Source organism: Scyliorhinus canicula, chromosome 4 (assembly GCF_902713615.1).
Source record: "Scyliorhinus canicula chromosome 4, sScyCan1.1, whole genome shotgun sequence".
Lineage (NCBI taxonomy): Eukaryota > Metazoa > Chordata > Chondrichthyes > Carcharhiniformes > Scyliorhinidae > Scyliorhinus > Scyliorhinus canicula.
In genome coordinates, this window is record NC_052149.1 from 100202915 (window position 1) to 100229523 (window position 26609).

Here is a 26609-nt window from a genome sequence, read left to right on the forward strand (position 1 = left end):
CTGAATTCCGACATGATTTTATTCTTTTTTTAAAACTATAAACCATTTCAAAAGTAGCTATTACAAAGTGATAAGATTGGAAACCATGGCAGCAGTTGATAATAGCAAAATAATAGCTGGTGACCTTAATAAATGGTTTGAGTAGCCAATGACAGTGTAAACTTCCAGAGTCTGTGACATTCTTCTAGTATTCTTCCTTATCAAATGTAAAGGCAATTAACAGAGTCACTCTGCTCTCCCAAGTCACTTAAAGTGCATTACTGTCAAATTTGGAGTTGATGTCTTTAATCCAGTCCTTTGTTTAGATGTTCTCTTTTTGTTAAGTGCCTTATTCAAATAAATGCAGAAAGTAAAAAACTACTGAAATAAAATAAGGAGAAAAGTACCACCTACAATGAATAATGCATGTTTTTTACAAGGGTAATTATTACAAAGTCTTTTTGAATTCTGTCAAAGCCTATTTGAAAATCAGAATGTGTCAAGGTCAGTGTGAGAGCCTCATTAGTGAAATAAATTTGGGTTCTTGTCATGGGTTAACCAATAATTGTGTCTCAATGTAGTCAAACAATATTGTTCTAACTTAATGCAATTATAGACTGATGCAAAATATTTCGGTTACTGTGCCTGGTTAAAGCTCTATTATTTTCAACAGTAGAGCTCAAACTTTGATTCCAAATAAGGACAACTTCTGTGGGAGGCCCACAACATTAGTTACAACAAGGTTCAACATTCTACAGTACAGTGTTTAGGTCAGTTCTGGAGAGCATTAACACAGGGGCATTCAAGGCTTCTGACAATAAAAAAACTGAATGCACTGTGTGTATTCTTTGGGATTTGCACAGTTTAAACATTTGGGAACATTTTATTAATCACTTTTGCCGTTAATTATTTCAGACTGGCCTGAGCTAAAATCACTCAGAGAATTGTTAGTGTCCAGTTGGCAACTAAATACAATTTCTGGACTGATTCCCCATTGCTCCTTCTACATAACGGCAAAAACAGAATGGCTTCATTTTGATTGACTGCTGTCCGTCTTGTTTACCAATTCCAGGTAGCATCTGGATTTCAGGAATCTGGGATAACAGTCTTTTGCCATCAGGCTGTAGATTAACTTCTGTGCCACGTCAAAGCTGGAGGGAGATGGCTCACTGATACTTTTGTTAATAAGCTCTCGTGTGGTAAAATCAATGTTTATCTGTGAGAAAGAAAGTGAAGGTATGAAAATGAATATTCTCGGACGACGTTTTCTTGCTGTAGCTGTTGATTAGATTAGATTTCCTGCAAGTATCTTTGAACATATGTGCACGATATCACAGGCAAATGTGCGCACCATGTGGCACTGAGCGACACAAAGTAGGAAGTGCAAGGATCAATCCAAAAACTAATTAATCTGAGCAACGGCAAGTGGGATTTGAACTAAACTACACAGATTGCCGTTGAATCTCCAGGAATCATAGAATTTATAATGCAGAAGGAGGCCATTCGGCCCATCGAGTCTGCACCAGTGCTTGGAAAGAGCAAGCGACCCAAGCCCACGCCTCCACCCTATCAGTTACTCAGTAACCCCACCTAACCTTTTTGGACACTAAGGGCAAGTTAGTATGGCCAATCTACCTAACCTGAACATCTTTGAATTGTAGGAGGAAACCAGAGCACCCGGAGGAAACCCATGCAGAGCCGCACACACACTGGCCCAAGGCGGGAATCGAACCTGGGATCCTGAAGCTGTGATGTAACCGTGCTAGCCACTGTGCTACCGTGCCACCCCTGAAATCCCTTCCTGGTGTCTGAATTAAAGGTTAATCTCTACAATGTGACTGTGAGTGATCAAAGAGAATAAAGTATAAGTGGCACGGCAAAAAAGTTAGGCTAGATCTGGTTGGTCATAGAATCTACAGTGCAGAAGGAGGCCATTCGGCCAGTTGAGTCTGCACCGGCCCATGGAAAGAACACCCTACCAAAACCCACACCTCCACCCTATCCCCGTAACCCAGTAACCCAAAAACCTTTGTTTTGGACACGAAGAGCAATTTAGCATGGCCAATCCACCTAACCTGCACATCGTTGGACTGTAGGAGGAAACTGGAGCACACGGAGAACGTGCAAACTCCACACAGACAGTGACCCAAGCCAAGAATCGAACCTGGGACCCTGGAGCTGTGAAGCAACTGTGCTAACCACTGTGCTACCGTGCCACCCTGGAATTGGGGCTCATGATTCATGACCTGCTTGCTGTGGCGGTTGAGGTAGGTGGCACACAAATTTGCTACCTCATTTACCTGGTTGTAGCACTGATCCAATCAAGGCCAATACTACTGGCTGCCTGAGTGCTCAGCAAGAAACTGAGCATATGGTGCATCCAACCTGTTGTTCTTAAAGGCAGTATGTCCCTTCTTAAAGGGGAGTTGCACTAAATTACAGGAGGTTGCTGCTGCATTTTAATACTGTAATTCTGAACAAGGAAGATGTCTTGTTATGCTCTTGGCGTAACATAAGCTGCTTCCTTGATGTTCACTCTGACAAAGGAAGGTTCAGACGTGGAGATAACTTCAACACGTTTATTAAACTATTTACAATTCTCCTGCTTGGATTCGGCTCTACTGTTAATCCTTCTATAGCTACTCAGACTGACAAACCAGTCTTCTACAATCCACGTGGTGGGTGTGATGTTGAATCAACCCTGCGTCTGTACTCACTGAGTGTCTCCACTGGAAAGAGGAAGATCATGTGTGCTGTGTCCTTTATATATGGGTTGGTGTAATGCCCCCCTGTGGTAGTGTCATCTCTGTGTGTATCGTGAATGCCCATTGGTCGTGTCCTATCTTACTGACCTATTGGTTGAGTGTCTGTGTGTCATGTCTCTGGTGCTCCCTCCAGTGTCTAGCTAGTCTACGTGTACTTACATTAACCCCTTATGTACCTACAGTGATGCACATCACCACAGAAGATGGAACACCAGTGGAGAGAAAACATTTAAGGGTCATCAATGAGGCTTTAGTGAAGAAGATAGAGTGGGGATATCATGGTTCCTCAGGGAGTCAGAAGGCCTTGGAGGACGATCCTCTGAAGAAATTGGAGGGAGGTGGCTGTTGGGACGATGTTGGTTAGAGCATTGGCACTTAAAAAAGTCTTTTTCATCTTTGCTGGTTAACTGTAAGTCTTGATTAACAAGTAGAGCTATTTACGCATGAACAGTAATGGGTACAGACTTGGAGCTGTATCCATGCTTGTGCCTTAATCTATCTCTGCTCAACACCACACTGAGTGTGACTGTGTCATGTACCTTCTGATATTACCACGTGCTCAGCCACACATTCACCTTGCGTAATATCCTTCACTGAACCTACAGGGTGGAAGTGCTTGTCTTCCCCGTGTTCCTTGCAGAGTATGAGCTCCCCCTCTGGGGTAGGGTATCTCAATAAACCAATGTATAAAAGGAAGAGAGCCAAGTTTTGTCAATATGGAACTGTTTGTCCGAAATGCACCGCAATCGTTTGGTCTGCGATAATAATACTACGAAAACCTCTGGGGGAAGGTTCCCTATCTTTTCAGCAGGCGCTACAGGTCTCCCTATCCCAAGAAAGCACAGAATGTGGTACCCAAGAGTTACAAGGGATGGAAGTGAGCGTTTTGAGGCGCCGCCCCCTCACATAGTATCCCCTTGGCCCGGACCGCACCAAACGCCGCTGTTACTCTGACATCTGGTGAAGAGCAGGCCACCGGGACGTGCCATATCTCTGGACTTGGCTGAAGGTGATTCCGGCCCGTGTGCAACATGTGGACCCCAGTCTAGGTGTACAACATTCCAGGTGCCCTGGTTGAGGCAGGCATCTGCCAGGGAACTGAGCCTTGCATCTGGATGACCTAGAAGAAGGTGAGGCTGAGGTGCAAACTGAGGTGCAGTTTGCCAGCGCTCCATGTTGTCTCTATTTGTGTTCCGATACAAGTGAATGGCCATATGCTCCAAATGGAGCTGGATACGGGAGCGACCGTTTCTGTGGTTGTGCAGAGCATTTTGATCTTTTCAAGGACCACATTCTTTGTCTTTGGCCGACATAACGGCTTGTTTGACCACTTATACAGGGGAATGACTGAATATCGTGGGGTTCGCCCTCACTTTGGTGGTTGATGGGCGCCAAAGGTACACAACCAAGATTTGCAAGGACATTGCCCAGTTCGACATCAACTTCTTCGATGCTTCGCACCTGGCAATGCGGCGTTCGTTCATAACTACGACAGTGTTTGCTGGCTCCCTGGAATTGCCACCCCTCAAATGGGACTACTCTCTTCCCAAGTTCGGGTCCAGGGGTAACAAATGAGACGGCACTCAGATCATATTTGCTCATGGAATTCACATCCTTGAAACATACAGATTCACATGATCTTAAGGCTTTATAATTCTTCCATATCTTGTTCATCATTCTGTTAGAGGAGTGGTTGGCTCTGGTGTTGCCTATTTATCCTCTGATTTTTTACTGAGATCTGATGGAATGTAAAAAAAATGCATCTCAGGGATGCCTGCTTCTCAGTGGTTTTGACCCTTGGAGAATTCTAGATTGATCTCGTGAGTTGGTTTTTTGATCAATAGACATTTAATATTTTTTGCATATCTTAAAGCTTATTTAAGATTTAAATAAGCTTTAAATCTTATTTCTCTTTTAAGCATGAAAGTGCAGAGCCTGTTCATTTTTGTTTCAAACTTTTAGCTCTTTAGGAGAGCTTTGAAGCAAGTACAATAAAGGTACAGGCGAGGAGCCATCTCCATCCAGATCTTAACCCATCTCTGCTCAACACCGGACTGGCCATGGGTCTGGATAATGTGCCTTCTTATATCACTGTGTATGTGCTAGTGTACTCAGTCCCATACTAACCCTGTATGTGCCCGACCCTGTACTGCAGAGGCCAGGAAGGTCCATTGTCTTCTCCCAAGCATCTGGTCACAAGAGGTTTAATAGCCTCATTTTGGTGGTCAAAGCCAACGATTGCATTGTCACAATACATTTACCATTGCTCTAACATCCTCTCATGCTGCTCAGTGCATCACACCCCATCACTCACCAGTACCAGCTTCCAGTACTCAGGACTCATGCCTCACATCCAGATACTCCAGCTCACCATTACACACACTCCAATGAAGCAGAACTCATTCCCAGCTCCTGCTGCTTCCATATATCTCCAACTATTCAGCTATGGCAGGCACATCATCTAAACAGTGTGGCACAGTCACTAACATGAAGCAGAACCGATGCTCGAAATTAGAAACATGCTTAGAATAAACACAGCTTATGAAATAGGTAAAGGAATATGTCAGTGCTGTAAGTTTCGATTGCCTGGAAACTGTTGCTTATCTAAAAACAAATCTCGTGAAATGATTATTCTTTGGTGATGATTAATGAGATCATAAACTCATAGAGTTTTACAGCCCATCGTAGCTCTGCCAGCCATCAAGCACCGATTTATTCTCATCCCATTTTTCAACACTTGGCCAGTAGCCTGGCATGCTTCTTAAATGTTGTGAGGGTTCCAGACTCTACCACCCTTTCAGGCAGTGAGTTCCAGATTCCCTCAACCCTCTGGGGGAAAATGTTTTTCCTCAAATCCTCTCTAAATCTACTGCTCATTACCTTAAATTTATGTGCTCTGATTATTGTACCCTCTGCTAAAGGTGAAAGCTCCTTCCTATCCACCCGATCTATGCCCCTCATAATTTTATACACCTCAATCAGGAGCCCTCTCATCCTTCTCTGCTCTATGGAAAACAAACACAGTGTTGGAACCAACAATTCTACGGACACGTGCTTGTAGGATTAGAATAGCAGTTTTAATATACTCTCAACAGACGCAGCCATTGAACTTACAGTGAACTGGCCGGCTGACCATGTGGCACTGACATTTATACAGCAGCTTGCGGGGGAGGAGTCCTGGGCAGAGCCAAGGGATAAGCTCCCATAGAACTCGAGCATTCCCAGAGCTACTCCCCCTGGAGGACAGGTAGTGTAACTGCACTTACAATACAGACATGTATGTATAGATTACAATCCGGTGTGAATCACATTCACCACACACAGCCTAACCAGCCTCTCTTCATAGCTGAAATTCTCCAGCCAGACAACATCCTGGTGAAACTCGTCTGCACCCTGTCTAGTGCAATCACTTCCTTCCTGTAGTGTCACAACCAGAACTACACACAGTACTCCAGCTGTGGCCTAACGAGCATTTTAGACAGCTCCATCATAACCTCACTGCTCTTATATACTATGCCTCAGCTAATCAAGGCAAGAATCCCGTATGTTTTCTTAATCACCTTATCTACCTGTCCTGCCGACTTCAGGTCCTTCTGACCCCTTGTACTGCCTCGCATGGATACTTAAAACAATCTACCATATTTTCTGTGTTAGAATTTTTATTTAACATTGCTTTATTCAAGTGTTTACTGAAATATGTGAGTTAATTAGTGTGTGCAAGTAGACCCAGGCGCTGATGGACAAATTGACGGGCTTCATCACCTCCGAGCTCCAGAGACATAGGGAGGAGATGAGAAGAGACCTTCTGGCAGCCGCTGAGGCAGCAGTGGAAACAGTGATGGCCCCCATGAGGGAGGCAATGGACAACATGGAGCGGAGACCAGAGGCTCAGTTAATTTGGGATCTCAAAAAGGCTGTCACGGTCCAAGGAGACTGGATCATGACACTTGAGGCTGAGGTAGTGAGCCTGGTTAAGATCCAGGCGGGGTTGAAAGATAAAGTTCATGACCAGGAGAAACGATCGTGTTAGCAAAACCTTAGAATCGTGGGGTTGCTGGAGGGAACGGAGGGGAGAAACCCCACAGAATACGTAGCAGCGATGCTCGGGAAGCTGGTCAGCGAGGAGGGCTAGCCCCCGGAGCAAGACCGCGCCCACAGGTCTCTTCGGCTGTGGCCCAGGGCTGGGGAACCACTGCGGGTGATAGTCGTGAAGCTTCACAGGTACCAGGGCAGAGGGAAGATCCTGAGGTGGGCAAAGAATGCGAGAGGGTGCAAGTGGGAAGGACATTCCATCCACCTGTAACAGGACATTGGTGCCGACCTGGCCAAGTGGCGGGCAGAACTCAGCGGTGCCAAATCCGCACTGTACAAAAGTGGGATGTGGTTTGGCTTGTACTACCCCGTCAAGCTATGGGTCACGTACCAGGGCAAAGACGCCTGGAAGAGGTCAACAAGCTTGTCTGGACAAATGGACTGGGCAGAACGTGGGCTGTAAGAATTTGAGAGGGGCAGGGATGACCACAGGCAGAGGCGCGGAGAGAGGGGGGAAGGGGGGAGAGAGGTAGACGGGGGTCAAATAGGGGAATCGACTGTTACGGGAGCTGCTACACTAGCAAGCAGTCTGGTGTATGGAAGTACAGCGAAGGAGGAGGCTGTGGCATGCCTCGAGGGAGGGATGGATGCCGAGCAGAGGGGAAGGGAAACACAGAACTTCAGGGGAAACAAAGGATGAAAATGGAGGGGTTGGGGGAGGTAAAGGGAGCAAAACCAAGAGGTGAAGGGGGCACTAGGAAGAGGGAGCACAATGGTCGGGGGGACAAGGGGAAAAACAGATGGGAGTAGGAAGGGAGAGGGTAAAGCACTGGTTGCAGCAGACACCACATGGAGATGGTAAAAATGAGGAAGTAGTCGGTAATCATCTTGAATGGCCTGTGAGCAAGGGCTGGCCCAGGCAAACAGGACAAGGCCCACACGGTGAGTATGGCTGAACACCCCACATCCAGATAGTAAAGAGTCTGAGGGTGGGTAGCTTTCCTACAGAGAAAGGGACCGACTGTGGGTAAGGAAGGGCTGGGTGGGACAAGCGTTTCATTCATGTTTCGACACCAAGACAAGGGGGGTGGTCATATTAATCAACAGGACAGTTTCATTCACAGTGACGGACACAAGGGGGTGATATGTTCTGGTCAGCGGGACCCTGGAAGGAGCCAGGTATTCCTGGTAAATATACTATGCCCCAAACCTGGACGGCGCAGGATTAGTCAAAAAAACAATGGGCGAAATCCCAGACCTAGATGCCCACCGACTTATCATGGCGGGGGGAACTTAAATTGTGTTACAGGCCCCAACAATGGACAGATCCAACCCTAGGCCAGGAACAGTGTCACCAACGGTATGAGAATTGAATGCCTTTTTGGAGCGGATGGGGGGGGGGGGGGGGGGGGGGGGGGAGGTAGGCCCATGGAGGTTCAATCACCTGAGAGAACAATAATTTTCCTTGTCCCACGTGCTCAAGGCCTACTCGCATACAGACTTTTATTGTCGTAGGGAAAAGGGTGCTTCCAGGGGCAGCAAAGGCAGAATAGTCAGTGATTGTAATCTTCGACCACGTGCCACATTACATAGACGTGAACTTGCAGAAGGGTCGGGCCCAACACCCCCCATGGAGACTGGGTCCAGCTCTCCTCATCGCTAAGGAATTCTAGACAAAGATATCCCAAGCCATCCACGGTTATGTAACCGGCAACCAGAATGGGGAGGTCTCATCCACCACTTTCTGGGAAGCACAGAAGGCGGTGATCAGGGGGGAAATTATATCCTGTAGGGCCCTTAGGGACAAGAAGGAGAGGGTAGCCAAGTAGCGGCTGATTGACTCCATACTGGAGGTGGATCAGCGACACTCTATAGCCTCAACCGTGGAACTGCTGGCGCAGAGGAAAAATCTGCAGATGGAATTTGACCTGCTCTCCACAAGGAAAGCAGTTCACCAGCTCTGGCAGGCATGGGGGCCTTCTCTGAACCTGGAGACAAGGCCAGCAACTTGCTAGCACACCAGCTAAGAAAGCAAGCAGCCGCAAGAGATAGGATAAGTTAGGGCGAGTGTGGTGAATGTATTATGACAGCCATTCACCACTGTATTGCATTGTACTATGTTGTTGCCCTTGTGGGCTCCACCTATCATAGAATCATAGAATCATTTTACAGTGCAGAAGGATGGACCATTGTATTGTATTACACCACTTTGATTTCATCACTTTCATTTCATTTCATTTCATTGTATCAGGTTGGGGCCCTTGTGGGCTCTGCCCCTGGCTCCACCCCTTTGGGGGAGGTATGTAGAGCTGCTGCCCTGCAGGAGGCTCTCAGTGCAGAGCAGTCACAGGCAGGCACAGTTCTAGCTTATTTAAACCACTGTTCACTTCAACTCTCTGTCTCGTGTGAATTGATGGTCGCATCAGAGAGAAATGGTGGAATGGTAGCAGATCCAAATGAGTTTAACGAGGTCTTAGCAAACTTTTACTGAGGGCTATACACCTCCGAACCCTCAGAGGAGGATTCGGTGATGGAACAGTTCCCCCTGTGGTGGGGAAGGACAGGAAAGAAGGGCTGGGAACAACGCTATAGCTGGGTGGAATCGTGGAATACATTAATTTCATGAAGCCAGGGAAAGCACCGGGACCGGATGGGTTCCTGGTAGACATTAACAAAGAATTTGCAGCAGTGCAAACAACTCACTGGCAAAGGTGCCCTGATGCTCACGCTGACCCAAGCCTCGATCTCATTGATCCCCAAAAAGGACAAAGACTGACAGAGTGTGGAGCATACAGACCCATTGCTCTCTTAAACATTGATTCAAAGGCCTGAACGAAAACACTGGTGACGTGCCTGGAGAGCTGCCTGCCAGAAGTAATCACGGAAGATCAGACCGGGTTTGTCAAAGGCAGACACTAACAGTGAACATCAGATGCTTGCTGAATGTAATAACGATCCCATCTGGGGAGAGGACACCAGAGGTGATTATCTCCCTGGATGCTGAAAAAGCTTTCGATCGCGTAGAATGGAGGTACCTCATGGAGGTGTTAACAGTTGGGTTTACCGCGTGGGTAAAGCTCCTGTGCAGCGCTCCTATGCTGAGTGTATGGATGAATGCCACCAGCTCTGAATACCTTCGGCTGCACAGGGTGACGAGGCAGGGATGCCCATTATCCCCCCTCCTCTGTGCATTGGCAATCGAACCACTGGCCACTGCCCTTAGATTCGTGGAGTGCTGGAGAGGCATCTGGAGTGGGGGCAGAGAGCGTAGAGTCTCGCTGTATGAGGATGACCTGCTCCTCTGTGTTTCGAACCCCAGCTAGCATGGATAAGATAACAGGACTCGGTGGGGAGTTTGCTGCCTTCTCAGGTTACAAACTCAACCTCGGAAAGATCAAAATCACCCTGGTGAACACCCAAGAGGAAGGAGCAGAGCTGGAAGAAACATTGTTCAAAGGTCAGATACCTGGGGATACAAGTGGCCCACATCTGGACGAGGCTTCACAAATGGGACCTCTCCAGCCTGGTGGTGGAGGTGAAGAGAGACCTGTAAAGATGGGATTCACTCCCTCTTTCGCTAGCGGGAAGGGTACAGATGGGCAGGGACATCTTAATCAGGCACTCTGTAGCTCATGGATGGTCACCACGGTAACAAAGCTGTTCACCGCTGAAACAACACCCTGTCCTTTGTAACTATCATCAAATAACCCACCCCCCAACTTGCTGGGGTTTGCCTGACTGGCCCAAGTGAGCTGGATTCATTGACTGTCATTCCGGGACCTCCACCATTGTGGATGATCCCGATTGGTTGCAGTCTCAGCAATGGCCAGCGGTCTCGGTGGTGCTGCTGGGGCAAAAGAGTTACCAGCCTTCTGATTGACTGACAGCTCTTGGAGGCCACAATGTCCATCCTTAAAGGGATTAAGTCCTGGCATTTCTCTCTCTCTTTTCAGCTATCATGCTCTAATAAGGCATTGACAACCAAGAACCTCCATTTTAATCTTGCTCTCGAGGCGTGGATTATCTTTGTTGGTGGTACATTCATCCATTTGGCGAGACTCTTTCGCAAGATCCTTCTTTGTCTAGCTCAATCTCTTTTCCCATCGATCTTTCCATCAGCATCAGACTTTCCACATCATGATTCTTTTATTACATACCCAAGAAATTCCTGCTGTCTCTTCCTGACCTTAGTCAGTAGAATTCTTTGGGTCTCAGATTTTACTCGCACTTCACCTTTGGTCTGACTTGTGTGACTTGTCCAAGATATCTTCATAATTCACCTCAAAAGCTACACACCCACAAACTCCCGCAGAGAGTGGCACGGTAGCAAAGTGGTTAGCACTGCTACCCCTGTGCCAGGGACCTAGTTTCAATTCCAGCTTTGGATAACTGTTTGTGTGGAGTTTGCACATTCTCCCCGTGTCTGCGTGGGTTTCCTCCGGGTGCTCTGATTTCCTCCCACAGTCCAAAGATGTGCAGGTTAGATGGATTGGCCATGATGAAATTGACCCATAGGTTAGTTAGAGTTACAGGGATAGGGTGGAGGTGTGGGCCTAGGTAGGGTGCTCTTTCAGAGGGTCAGTGCAGCTTCTATGGGCCGAATGGCCTCCTTCTGCACTGTAGGGATTCAATGGTTCTATCTCTGCAGCCTCAACTCTTCTCTGCATTGCTTCATCAAGCAGCCAACACTCTTCTGTGTGGCAAAATTGTGATGTAGCATTCCAGGATTCTCCGCTTTGTTTTCATGGCTAATTTTGAGTTGATATAGTCGTTTTTGTTTTCTGAATTGCATCTTTGGCAATTTCAATCCTTTGTCTTATTTCTTGATTGCACATTTCATTTGCTTTTAACATATTTCCTGGGTGTAAAATTTATCGACCTATTTGATCTTTCCATTTTTAATTGTGATCTTACATTCTTGTATGATTTTCCTGTTGGACACTGAAACATTTTCTTTTATTACAATTTATGCTCAGCCCTCTCTTCTCACTTTCACTCAATACCCTATCCCAAAATCTTCAGAATTGGCATCAAAGATGGTGTCATTGCCGTATCTTATATTATTAAAGTTGTAACCTCCAACAAATAATCCAGGAAGGTCTTCAATCTCTCCAAGAATATTTTCATCACATAAATTGTATACACTTGATGAGAAAACATACCTCTGCCTGACCCGTCTTCTAAACTGCGCAAAATCACTCAGATAGATCCTCATCTTTTACAGCTATAGTTTTTTCCCAATACAGATTTCTTACTACTTTAAGATCTTTGCGGTCAAGGTCAAGAGCCCCAACACGCTCATCAGTTCTTAATGTTTCACTTCATCAAACGCCTTCCTGTAATCAATAAAACACATCTTTTTCATCTTTGAGAGTGAGAGGGGATCTCATTGAAACTTATAAAATTCTAACAGGATTAGAGAGAGTAGATTCAGAAAGAATATTCCTAATGGTGGAGAGTCCAGAACTAGGGGGGTCATAGTTTAAGAATAAAGGGGAAACCTGTTAAGACTGAGGTAAGGAGAAATTTCTTCACCCAGTGAGTTGTGAATCTGTGGTATTCGCTACCACAGAAAGTAGTTGAGGCCAAAATGTTTTGTACATTTTCAAGAAGAAATTAGATGTAGCTCTTGGGTCTAAAGGGATCAAAGAATATGAGGGGAAAGTGGGATTAGGGTATTGAATTTGATGATCAACCATGATCATAATGAATGGCAGAGCAGGCTTGAAGGGCCGAATGGCCTCTTCCTGCTTCTATTTTCTGTATTTCTATGGCTCTTTCTGATTGCATGCGTACAATAAAAATAGCACAAAACAGCTGAAATGCCTGGCTTTATCTTTCACTTGGCCCTATTCATCGTTCTTGAGGAAAAATCTTATTAATCTGACTCATCAGACTGATGGAGTTCACATTCAGTCGCTCAGGGCTTTTTAGAGAACTAAATAAAAATTGGTTTACTTAAGTCTTCTGGGATTTATCACATGCAGTAAACTTCATTAAAGGTGAGAGCCAATGTGTTTATACTATAGCCATTTAAACTTTTAATTTGCTTCATGACTATTTAATTTGGGCCTATGGCTTTATTGTTTGTCAACCAGTTAATTGCCTGACATACAGTGAATTGCATTGGGGCTGCCAATGCCTTTCCCACCTGCTGCTGGGCCAGCACCGTGGCCATTAAAGTAAATCCACAGCATACAAAACGCTCTTTGTATTCTTCTCTCACTTGGGCCACCTTCCTCCTCATCCTGGGCACATTAACGTTCTAGCAGTCAGTAACAATTGAAGCCAGCTCTGACAAAGGCCCATATCCAGTCTATATTTGCAGCTTGTATATATCTGAAAACCAACCTTTTACCACGGTCAATCTGGATTTCTGTTTGCATTTTAAAGAATACATTTACAGGATTTGCACATCATTGCTTAGATCAGCCTTTATTGCCCATCTCTTGAGAAGACCGGTGAGTTGCCTTCTTGTACCACTGCAGTCCATGTGGTGTAGCTACACCCACAGTGCTGCTAGAGAGGGATTGCCAGTGGCAGTGAAGGAACAGCAAAATAGTTCCAAGTCAGGATGGCAAGTAACTTGCTGTGGAACCTCCAGGTGGTGGTCTTCCTATGCGCCTGCTGCCCTTGTCCTTCTGGATGGTAGGGTCATGGGTTTGGAAGGTTTTGTCTAAAGGCCTTGGTGTATGATCCATCCAGGACGGGAGAAGGATATAGCAGCCTATGAAAGACGTGTTTTTGAATGCCGGGGGCAAAATTCTGAAATTTCAGAATCCTATTGTGAGATTGCAAGAGTGGGTGAATTTTATTTCAAAATTATATCTTTTGATTTCAAGAGCAAAAAGTGTAGCAGTCCTAATACTGACCCCTGGGGAACGACAATATTATATTTCTCTCCAATCTGAAAAACAACTGGGGCGAGGTTCTCCGTTTCCCGCTGCCGTTTTCGTACTCAGCGATTGGGCAGAGAATCCATTTTTACGATGGAATCGGGAGCGGCGCCTGTTTTACGCAGGTTTTGCATGCTCCGCCCCCTCTGAAACGGCATCATCGCAGCGCGCGGTGCACACAGTTGGCACGGCCAGAGGATGGCCTGAAGGCCCTCCCCTGATTCCCCCCCCCCCCATGGGCCGTGTTCACGATGGTGTGGGGGGGTTGTGCTCCCAGCCGTGTGGGAACCCGGAGTGGTGGCTGTAGACTGTGTCCACTGTGTCCAGCGCCATCACAGTCGGACGGGAGCCATGCTGCTGGCCAGTGGGGCTGCGGCGAGGGATGGGGGGACTGGTAGGGGGTGGCCAGGGATTGGCGAGGAGGTGTCCAGGAGGGCACTATCTGGCAGGTTGCGACCACGCACCGCCGGCGGCATGTTGTACGGTGCGACCGCTGCGGTCGTCGCCTTGCGCATCCGCGGCCATGAACCCGGCAATTCTCCGGCCGTTTATTTCATGGAGGCCAGGCATTTTATGTGGCGCGGCTGCTCGCCACTCACCGGTTGCAGCATCGGTGAGGGGCCGCCGCCGATTTTGTCCACATAAAACGCGACGGTTCCTCCGCACTTAGCCTCAGAATCGAAGAATCTGGCCCCTGTTCATTGCCCCTTTTTGCTTTCTATCCTTTCACCAATTTTGGATCTATGCTTGCCACTGTTCCTTTAATCCCATGGAATTGAATTTTGCTCGCAAGTCTATTATGTAGTATTTTATCAAATGCCTGTTGAAAGTTCAGGTGCACATCAACATGTCTACCTTCAACAACTTTCCTCCTACTTCAACAGAGAACTCAACTATTAGTCAAACATGATTTGCCTTTCACAAATCTTTCATTTATTAGCCCATACTTTCCCAATTGACAATTAGTTTTATCATGGATTAAACTAATGGATTAAACGCTCTTTGTATTCTTCTCTCACTTGGGCCACCTTCCTCCTCATCCTGGGCACATTAACGTTCTAGCAGTCAGTAACAATTGAAGCCAGCTCTGACAAAGGCCCATGCGTTTAAACGGCAGCAAGGCCATGGATATATTTGAATATGAAAATCGAGATTTTAAAACATTTCAGTAAAGCACTTCCAATTTTCATTTCAATAATAGGTATAATCATAAAGTCAGTTTATTTTTAAAACAATAACAAAAAAGATTCCATACTTCTTTGGAGGCCTCAGCTTTAATAAATTGAGAGTAAATCTTCTTGGCCTCAGAGGCCAGTTTTGTCGGAGTCTTGATTTTCTTGTAGTTCTCACAGGCCAGCCAGAACTCAATGTTCTCTTCGCTGAATTCCTTTCTGAGGAAGTTTGTGAACGCAGACAGACCAGCTGAGGAAAAGGAGTGAACATTTTTAACAGACCATCGCAAACGTGGCTGGCTGTGACCAAACCAAAAACGGGAAAACAGAAAATGCTGGAAGTACTGCAGGTCTGGCAGAATCTGTGGAGAAAGTTAAACAGTTCAGGTTTTTATTTCAGGCTTTCAGATTCAGGTGAAATGGTGGGTAGAAGGAGTAGAAGAAGGTTGCCCCCATATGCATCAATAAAATTCCCTTCAATGACAGACAGAGCATAACAAGGCACAGAGAATAACACATGTTCACCACAACTATACTGCACAGTAACATGCGACTTTACCTGCCCGAGATAGCAGCTTATCCAGAGACTCAGACCATAGCATTGCCTCTTCAGGAGTTGGCCTATTGAAACAATAACAATTCTTTAGCATTGTCAGCTCTCCAGCATTTCTTTTGGAGCAAATACAACATAAAATGATAGATTGTGATCAATGTATCTCTCTTACTGGTAACGGTATATTGGTGTATTGGGTTTATATAATTTCTACACAGTTTATGCTATAGAAAAATAAAGTCATCCATTTTTCAAGTTGTATTTTGTGAAGCAAAAATGACCGTTAACTCACTTTACTGACATCGTGACTTCCTCCTGGCTCCTGAACTGGTATATTTCTGTTGGTGTAAAAGTTCAAATCATTTAGTCTACAGACCCTTAATTCTGTAATTATCAAATTAAATATAGATCAGATTTTTGGAAGTGAAATGCTCCATTTTGGGCAGGATTTTCCAGTCCTCGATGGAAATTCCTGCCCGGTGTCAACAAACCTTTTGCTGGTCCATTAAATTTTCCACTCCCCCCCCCCCCCCCCCCCCCCCCCCCAATGATGATTCTCGCGGTGGGTGGGACTGGAAAATCCCACCCGATCTGTTTTCCAAATGTGCTGAAGGAAGCAGGCTTTGATTATTGGGATCTCAAGCACATCAACGAAGAAGTGACTGAGTGGTTTCCCTGTACCAGATATAAGCAGCAGGATTCTCCGCCGGCGGGATTTTCCATTGGGCCGGCAGCACACTCACGCCCGCGGGTATCCTGGCGGTGTGGGGTGGCCAAAAGGGAAATCCAATTGGCAGGTGGTGGGAACGGAGAATCCCGCTGACGGCAAGGGCGCGCCACTCTGGAAAAAGCAGCTGGCGGTCTGGAGAATCCCTCCCAAGAGGCTTTTTTAATGTAAATAATAAATGATTGCATAGAGATACGTAGAATTTAGAGCACAGAAAGGGGTCATTCAGCCTAATGTTCCCAAACTGATTGATCTAACCTGAAACAAATGGAGTGCCACTAGTGTGGAAGCCACAACTGTTTACAAACAGTGGGCATGGTTTTCTGGCCAATCACGCTGGCGGATCTCATGGTCCTGCCGACGATGCACCCTCGACGCAGGTTTCCCGGTTCAACGGGAAATCCCGTTGACAATGGCGGGACCGGAAGATCCTGTCGCCGGCCACTGGTGAACCACCCTTCATTACTGCAGATTACACTGCGCAGGAGGAGGAAAATCCCACTCAATATTAATGACCTGGACAAAGGGATGGAGTGTGTTGTAGTCAAATTCGTTGATGATACAAAGAGAGGTCGGAGGGTAAGTTGCAAGGAGAACACAAAACATCTGCAAAGGGATATGTGGAGGTTAAGTTAATGGACTAAAATTTGGCAGATGGAGTATAAGATGGGAAAGATAGAAAAGCAGAATATTATTTAAATGGAGAGAGACCAACAGAACGCTGTGGTACAGAGTAGCCTGGACGCTGTTGTATATGTATCACAGCAAGTCAGGAGGCAAATACAATAAATAATTAGGAAGAAAATAAAACGAATGGCGTATAAAAGTAGGGAAGTCTTCCTATAACTGTGTAGGGCATTGTTGAGACCATACCAAAAGCATCGTAAAAAGGTTTCGCTTCCTTATTAGGGTGGGGGGGATATACTTGCACTGGAGGCAGTTCAGAGAAGGATCATTTGGTTGATTCCTTGGATGCAAGTCTCATCTCAGGAGGAAAGCTTATGCAGGTTCGGGCCCCTATGGTGGCTGTGTCCGCGATTGGGGCCTACCGATCTGCGGGCAGGCTGGTTCCGTGGGGGCCTTCTTTCCTCCGTGCCAGCCCCTGTAGGGCTCCGCCATATTGCCCGGGGGCCGGCGTGAAGAAGGGAACCCCCGCGCATGCGTGGAAATACGGCACCCGTTCTGCGCATGCGCGGAAATAGGCCGGCCTGTCCGCGCATGCGTGTAATCACGCCGGCTGTTCCGTGCATGCGCGAACTTGTGCCAGCACTTCGGCGCTGGCTGGAGCTGCGTGAACCACTCCGGCGTCAGCCTAGCCCCCAAGAAAGTGGAGAATTCCTCACTTTCGGGGGCCGTTGATGCCGGATTGGTTGGCGCCGGCTTTCACGCCGGCGTGGGGACATGGCCCCAATATTGCAGAATCCCACCCTCAATTCCCGGCTTGGGTCACTGCCTGTGCAGAGTCTGCGCATTCTCCCTGTGCTGGATTGTGGCGACTAGGGGCTTTTCACAGTAACTTCATTGCAGTGTTGATGTAAGCCTACTTGTGACAATAAAGATTATTATTATTTCTTACATTCTTATAAACAGCAGCCTTGCATCAGTTCGATTCCTGTTGCACCACTGGCACTGTTTTATGTATTATTTAATAATTCATAGAATTTTTTTTCATAGAATTTACAGTGCAGAAGGAGGCCATTCGGCCCATTGAGTCTGCACCAGCTCTTGGAAAGAGCACCCTACCCAAGCCCACACCCCATCCCCATAACCCAGTAACCCAACCCAACACAAGGGGCAATTTTGGACACGAAGGGCAATTTAGCATAGCCAATCCACCTAACCTGCGCATCTTTGAACTGTGGGAAGAAACCGGAGCACCCGGAGGAAACCCACGCACACACGGGGAGAACATACAGACTCCGCACAGACAGTGACCCAAGCCGGGAATCGAACCAAGGACCCTGGAGCTATGAAGCAATTGTGCTAACCACTATGCTCCCGTGCTGCCCAATTCACACTAGTCTGTCACATGAGGCAATGCAAACATGAGGGGAATTGATTCTGCACTGAAGGTAATATTACCCTACGGGTATTACTTCAGAACATATTTCCCTGTCAGCACTAATTCATATTCGGAGTGAGGGGAAGTCAGTCAAATGCCAGTCCTGCAAATCTTAAGAAACTTTTTTCAACTAAACAGACTTTATGATTTTTAATGCAACATACATAAAATTAAGAACAATGATGAAGTGTAAATTGAAGACATTATCAAATCCTGCAGAAAATTAGTTTACAGCTCCCTTAATCTTGTTATACGGTGGTTAGCACAGTGGTTAGCAAGGTTGCTTCACAGCACCAGGGATCCCGGTTCAATTCCTGGCTTGGATCACTGTCTGTGTGGAGTCTGCACGTTCTCCCCGTGTCTGCGTGGGTTTCCTCCGGGTGCTCCGGTTTCCTCCCACAAGTCCCGAAAGAGGTGCTGTTAGGTGAATTGGGCATTCTGAGTTCTCCCTCAGTGTACCCAACCAGACATTATGGCGACTAGGGGATTTTCACAGTAATTTCACTGCAGTGTTACTATAAGCCTACTTGTGACACTAATAAAGATCATTACTATATTGTTATTTGAACATTGCAGTCTTGATTTTGACTGAAAAGATTAAACTTTGGATCAAATCCTTTCATAGGTATTTGACTACACTGAAACTCCTGCATGTGCCTCTTGGCTTTTCATCACAATCAGTGCTAGACTGTCAACTGCATCTTATGTGAATCACCATTCATGGAAACCACACTTCAAAATGCTGATGGGTTTTTTACATTACTGCCACTTTATTTTATCAAAGTAAGCCAGTTTTGTATCATGTGTAATTTTGAATGTGTAACACCAACACCCTACAATTATATAGTGCCTTTAACAGCAACATGTTCGACTGGGGGCTGGTATAGCTCAGTTGGCAGGTTTAAGATGCAGAGTAAGGCCAACAGCGCAGGTTCAATCCCCATATGGCCTGAGGTTTTTCATGAAGGCCCAACCGTGATTCTTGCCTGAGGTGTGTTGATCCTCACGTTAAATCACCACCAGTCAGCTCTCCCCCACAAAGGGAAAGCTGCCTATGATGACTATAATGACTTTTTTAAAAATTGCATTTATACAGCATCCTTAATCTATCAAACATTCAAAGGCGCTTCACTGGAACTTCCTTAAACAAAATTTGACATTGCGGCACCTATTGAGATATAAAGATAGATAATCAAAAACGTGGTTGAAATGAAGGTTTAAAGGAGTGAGAGAAGGAATTCCAGTGCTAACATCCTAGGCACCTGAAAGTACAGTATTTGATGATGGAGCAATGAAAATCAAAGATGTGTAAGAGGCCTAAATTGTTATGGTTCTGATTGTTGTTGAATTTTAATTAATAATAGGCTGATGCTCATTTCACACCAAGGACATAGGCAGAACTGGGAGCAAGGTTCTGTAGTGAGTATAAGCAGCTAGGGGCTAAATTAAAAAGCAGAACCTCAAAGGAAATAATCTGAGCCATAGACAAATCGATGTCGGGCAAATAAGATCAGAGAGTTCAATGTGCGGCTCAAAGATTGGCTTGGGGGAAATGGGTCTCAATTCATGGGACACTGTCACCAATATTGGGCAAAGTGGCAGCTGTGCCATTGGGAAGGTTTTCACGTGAATCATGCTGAGACAAGTATTCTGGTGCATTTTGTAATTATGGCAGTAGAGAGGGCTTCACACTATATAGTAGGGTAAGGGATCAAGTGTGGGAAGATGTGGTAAATTAAATAGAGAAGACAAGGCAAAAAATCAAATTTGGAATAGAGAACAGTAAAAATAACAGAATTAAAGGTTCTTTCTCTGAATACACATAATATATTTTTTTAATAAATAATTTTATTGAGGTATTTTTAGCATAAAAAACAGCAACATTATACCGTAGTGTACAAAAAGCAAATAAGACATAATGCAAGCATCGGCTCCCCTCTTGCAAGAACCTGCCGAAGCAACCCCCTACTCTACGCTACCCTAACCCCCCCCCCTCCCCCCTCCCCTGCTGATGATTAATTCTCCGCGAAGAAGAAAATAGATGAATTGACAATGCAAATAGAAATAAATATGCATGACCTAATAGCCATTGCAGAGACATGGCTGTAGGATGCCAAAGACTAGGATCTAAATATTCAAGGGTGCATGACATTTAAGAAGGACAAGAAAGAAGGAAAAGGTGGAGAGGTAGCTCTGGTAATTAAGGATGCTTTGATACAATGGAGAGAGGTGACCTTAATTCTGGAGATCAAGACGTTCAGTCATTTGGGTAGAGATAAGAAATAGTAGATGGGTGCGATATACACGGGCGATTTTAACCTACATATAATTTGGACCAATCAGATTGCTAAAGATAGCCCGGATGATGAGTTTGTAGAATGTTTTGGGGACAGTACCTTAGAATAGCATGTTATAGCACCAACCAGGCAGCAGACTTTACTAGGTCTGGTAATGTGCAATGAGACAGGATTAATTAATAACATCATATTAATGGCACCCCTAGGTAGCAGTGACCATAATGTAATTGAATTTCATATTCAGTGTAAGGGAGAGCGGGATGGATCAAAGACTAGTATTTTAAACTTAAATAAGAGCAATGATGACGGCATGAAGACAGAGCTGGCTAAAGTGATCTGGGAAATTAGGTAAGGAATTGGCCATCAGAGATGCAGTGGCAGTTATTTAAGGAAATATTTCAGAATACTCAGAAAATATACATTCCAGTGAAAAATAAAGACTTGAAGGGAAGGATATAGCATTCATGGCTAATTAAGGAAGTTAAATATGGTATCAAATTGAATTGCTTCATATTATCAGGTGAAATATTGGATAGAATATAAACAACAGGAAATGTGACAAAGAGAGTAATAAGGAGGGATGAATTAGCGTACGAGAGAAAGCTGTCCAGAAATATAGGAGTTTGTACAGGTATTTAAAAAGGAAAAGAATAAGTAAAGTAAGCGCTGATTCTCTAATAATAATGATAATAATAATCTTTATTGTCATAAGTAGGCTTACATGAATACTGCAATGAAGTTACTGTGAAAAGCAGAGTGAGTCTGGGAAATTAATGGAAAATAAGGAAATGGCAAATTAATTGGTCAGATACTTTGCTTCTCTGTGGAGGAAATAAATAACATCCCAGAAATAATTGTGCATCAGCTGAAAGGGAGGGAGGCATGTTAAACAACTACAATCATCAGGGAAAGGTTACTGAGAAAACTGTGAGAACTGAAAGCCAACAAACTGTGAGAACTGAAAGCTAAATAAATGGCTGCTGAGATAGTAGGTGCATTGGTTGGAATTTTCCAAATTCCGCAGATTCTGAAAATATCCCATCATATTTGAAAATAGCAAATGTGACTCTTCTATTCAAAACAGAAGGGAGAGAAAATGCAGGAAACTATAGGCCAGTTCGCTTAATATATGTTTCAAGGAAAATGCTTGAAACTATTATTATGGAAATTAATGAGGTGCTTAGAAAATTTCAATGCAATCTGGTACAGACAACATGACTTTTTGAAAGGGAAATTATGTTTGACTCATTTATTGGAATTCTTGATAAAAGTAACAAACAACATGGGTAGAAGGGGACCTGTGTATGTGGTGTATTAATTTTATTAGAAGGCTTTTGACAAGGCACCTCATCAAAGGCTATGACACAAAATAAGGGCTCATGATGTTGGGGGTGATATTAATTGATATTAGCATGGATAGAGGATTAGTTTGCTAACATAAAGCAGAAAGCAACATATGAATGGGTTCATTTAATGCTGGCAAGATGAGACTAATGGAATCAGTGCTGCGACCTCAACCATTTACAATTTATATGAGTGACCTGTATGAAGGGACCAGGTGTATGGTCGCTACGTTTGCTGATGACACAAAGATAGGTAGAAAAGCAAATTGTGAAGATCAATGACATAAGAAGTCTGTAAAGGGACATAGATAGGTTCAGTGAGTTGGCAAAAAATTGGCAGATGGAATATAATGTACTGAAATGTCAGCCTTGATTTTGTACAGGACTTGAACCCAACACATTATATCTCAGAGGCAAAAGTGCTACCAACCCAACTGAAGCCAAAACTCACTCGAACGGATACTCAAATTGCTGCACTATTTACTCATAAGGGTGAGCACCATTTGACATTATAAAATGGCCCATTGTGTAACTCAGTGTAATTTCCAGTTAGGGCGTTTAGAGACTAGAATTAAATTATTAACAGGTACTGTATTTACACACACTTCCAAATCTCATGTCAGCTTCAATAATATAAAACAATGCGGTGTTCAAATGTCCAACAGGATACAAACTGATAATAACAAATATAACATTTCTTCCACGCCCACAACAAGTAAAAACAGATTTGATGTGGGAAGCAATGCTTTGGAAGCATATCTCTGGCTTTACAGAGTAGTCCGAGTCATTGATGAAAGGTCATTGACCTGAAATGGGGGGAGTTTAACAGCCCGGTCGTGGTGGTGGGCAGGGGGTGGGGAGAGGGAGATCGGGCTGGAAGATGTGGCCATCCAAAATTCCATTGATTTCTGCGGGACCGAAAAATTTATATCCTGATATAAATTGTAAATGGTTGAGGCTCCAGCACTGATTCCATTAGTCCCCTGTTGGTGGGAGAGGTCATAAAATTCCACCTGCCAACTCTGATTCTGCCATTGCAATTACTACCTGGCTCGCTCAGTATTTCAATTATGTTCTGTTTTTATTTCAGATTTCCATTGTCTGAATTATTTTGCTTTAATATTAGTTAATTGATTGGTTTGTAGTTATATCATTTAGTTCCGCATGGTCCAATATGTACTCCATACGTAACTATGGTTTTAGCCAAATCTAGTTCAGTCGTAACATATTTGTGTCATTCATCATCATAATTGTTTTACCTACCTTAATTACTTGACTGAATGGCCATTTCTGTAAAAAGGACTAATTTAAAATTAAGTTCTCAGAATTCCGAGAAATAACAATAATATTGAGATTACAATGCAGAATTAAATAACTTCAACAAAAGAATAGGGAGCAGGCATTTAAGCCCAAGGCAATTGAACCAATTAAAAATCTCCAATTTATGAATACCCAAGTGTTTCAGTCGGCTTCAAATCTTCTATTTAATGGAATCAGATACTAACTAACATGCAACTAGAAAAAGTTCCAGAGCGCTTGTTCATATTTCAGTTGGCCAGTTACATTCTGTTGCACCATTGAGCCACATAGATTTGGAAGATTGCAAGTTTCAACTGTAATCTGGGTCTAACTCTAACCTGAACCAGGGCAGCTTTTGGGATGATGCTCTTTGTTTTATAGCCCTTGGCCTCTTGCCCTCACCTGATGAAGGAGCTGCGCTCCAAAAGCTAGTGATTCCAAACAAACCTGTTGGACTTTAACCTGGAGTTGTAAGACTTGTTACTGCCCTTGGGTTAAGGAGGAAAGGAATCCACCAAAGTTACTGATTGTGAATCGGATCCACGTTGGTTGGTGAAACCAAAACAAAGGCACAATTGCTTCCTTTGCTGGAGAGAGATTTTTTAAATGTAGTTCACAGCCAACACTACTCCCACCCCTCACTCAGTGTCTCAGTTATCCCCATTCATAGGTGTACAAATACCCATCACCTGTTTAACAATGTAATCGATAAGATGTCGACACTGATGGGTATCAAGTGCCTTCTGCTGCGAGTATCTGTGGTATCAATAGTTGAACAATGAGGCTCACATCTCAATAACATCAGTGGCACAGATTGCCAACACTCAGACTGGGACCTTCCAGTCCTGCCAGCCGTGGGCATCATCACGAGCGCAACCAGAAAATTTGCAGAGCAGCCAAAAGTCAAAATCCCACCCTCACTCTCTGTGACTTGCGATGGATGTCCTTTGGCACAAAGTCATAGGGAATGACTGACACCATTGAATTATAGCCAGATTAAGTGGTTATTGTCGAAAAATAGAGCTGGACACAGAGGAATAAGGAGAAAAATCAGCTAAAAGTTCTAAGTTGTAATTCTTCAAACACTCCTATTGTGTTGGGATGCAGTTTATATTACTTATGCATGAAGCAAATGGAAAATGGGTTCTGTAGATTCAGGGGGCTGGATTCTCCGCCCTGCCGTGCTACATTTCTGCCCCAACCCGCCGGCGGGATTCTCTGTTACGCCAGCCGGTCAATGGGGTTCCCATTGTGAGGCAGCCCCATGCCGTCGGGAAACCCCAGGGCGCCGGCAAAACGGAGAATCACTCCGGCGGAGAATCCCATGCAGAATTTCTAGCTATGCATTATGGAAAATCCCTCATCTAACCTTGAGGCATCTGGTGGGAGCAATAACTGTGGAGATCCCAAGATTTAAAGTATTAATTTAAGGATCATACAAATCTAGATGACATTTTAAATATTTTTCAAGATCCATACAGCTCCAAATGCAGTTGCATACTTTCAATCTCTGCACAAAGTATTTTGAAGGCATGTAAAACATTACAGTACAAATGTTGACCATTGAAATTCGCAAAACCTTACACCATCCCATAACTAGAGTCAATGATGTTTCATTGTTCAGGCAATAGGAAACTTAATTTTGCTATTAAGTGAATCAATTAAACAGATTATGGAACAACATGATTAACACTTACAAAATCTCCTTTTGCCGTGCATCCAACCTATCTGGAGCCTGCTCTGTTCTTACCTGTGATTAACCAGATGCAGCTAAAGTGCTTATCTGTCCCTTTGCGAAGAGTGACACCTCTCCATTTCAACCCTTCCATCAATGTGTCAAACGACAATATATTTCCATGACATCATTAACTTACATGAGGTGGAAGCCAACCTGAGCCATTGGGATGGGAGGGATTTGATACGTAGGGGGAAGGATGGGAGTGGCTGATGAAAACTACCCCAAAACATTATCCAGCATCCAATGGCATGGCACCCATGTACATGATGTCTCAGAAAGGAAGTGCGGTTATTTGGGTTCAAGTTCATGCCCTTCCCAAAATAACAAAGGGCTCAATTTAATTTGGACACACTGCTGTGTTTGCTATGAAAATAAGCAGTTTCCCAGTAAACTAAATTCAAATGTTCAGTGGAATCCTTTATCAATTAGGTTAAGGGAAATATGGTTAAATGTGCCAGGAAATGTTTTGATTCTTCAGCTCGAGAATCGCTTATGAAAATAATGTTTCTGTTTATATTAAAGACCAGCATCACCTTGGTTGCATCCATTTGCAACTCAAATCAGTGAATTGGTGTGATTATGGTTTCACTCATTAAATAAACAATGGAACAAGATGCAATACTGAACCCATTGCTCTGTAAACTGTATGTGAAATAGCTTTGACACCACCAAATACCTAGGAATATTGCTAGACTTTTGGAAAGACCAGAAGCAGCATGCTTTCTATTGATTACACATATATTGCCATCTCTTACAATTGTTATGGGAATCTGCTGTGTTATTGGCTTGGGGAAGCAAGCTATGAAGATGCTTTATAGCAATCAGGTTCTGTAATGCAGCAGTTAACTTGGTGGACAAAGAACATCCAATGCTAATGGGTGCAAGATAGAGGGGAAGCAAACTGCTAGCCTTATAACAGATTATAGACATTGTCCTTTCACAAGCTGTAAATGGAGGAAATGCAATAAATAGTTTCAATAGGACATACATAGACCATGGGCCAGATTCTCTGCTGGCTCATGGCGGAATCGGGAAACAGCAGACAATCGGTTTTGACACCAAAAGCGTGGCGGGTGCCGGTTTCATGCCAAATTGGAATTCTCCGGTGCCTCAACTGCAGCGTCAATGCATTCCACTCCACACGTACAGTTAACACCGTTGCCATATCATTATGGGGCCTTACCGATATTCTCCGGGGCTTCGGCGATTCTCCGCCCTCAATTGGAGGGAATTCCCGACGGCGAGGTTCACTTGTGCTTTTGAAAATCGAGAAACAGGCACCGTGGCTGATGAGGGAGAGAGAGGATGTAGTACGAAGAGAGGCACGATCCGTGGGCTGCCGGTCCTGACATTGGCCAGGCTGGCTGTGGGGGTGGGGGAGGGGGAGCGACAAGGGGTGGGATTACAAGGGGGCAAGGCGTGGGGCTGGGGCTGGGGTGACTCTCCACAGGACTGGGAAGGTGTTCAGGCACAGGCCACCATTGCCGAGGCCTGAAAAGCAGCCATCTTGCTGCGCACCCCACTGACTGCCCACCTATTTTTTTAATTCATTATTTCATTAGAGTTACAAAGCCAGAGCTCAGAGTGTGGACAAGGGCGAACCCCCAATCCAGCTCCTTGCCTGCTCCAAAAAACTATGCAAATTGAATCCAATTCATGGTCTCCATAAGAGAGACATGCCAGATCCAGGCATTACACCTGATCCCACGCATATCTTAGCTAAAATGCCAAGACGCGCTACGCTTG

At 44.7% G+C, this 26609-nt stretch overlaps 1 protein-coding gene across 1 annotated transcript; it reads right to left on the reverse strand.

Moving 5' to 3' along the window:
* Position 1: 1 nt before the first annotated feature.
* Positions 2-24915, reverse strand: LOC119964843 (regulator of G-protein signaling 21-like). Its single transcript, XM_038794897.1, has 5 exons — positions 24876-24915; positions 15690-15735; positions 15404-15465; positions 14928-15094; positions 2-1195 (listed from the first exon to the last, which is right to left on the reverse strand). Exons 2-5 carry the CDS (start codon positions 15698-15700, stop codon positions 1010-1012), a joined length of 426 nt encoding a protein of 141 aa, XP_038650825.1. The 5' UTR covers positions 15701-15735; positions 24876-24915; the 3' UTR covers positions 2-1009.
* Positions 24916-26609: the final 1694 nt, after the last annotated feature.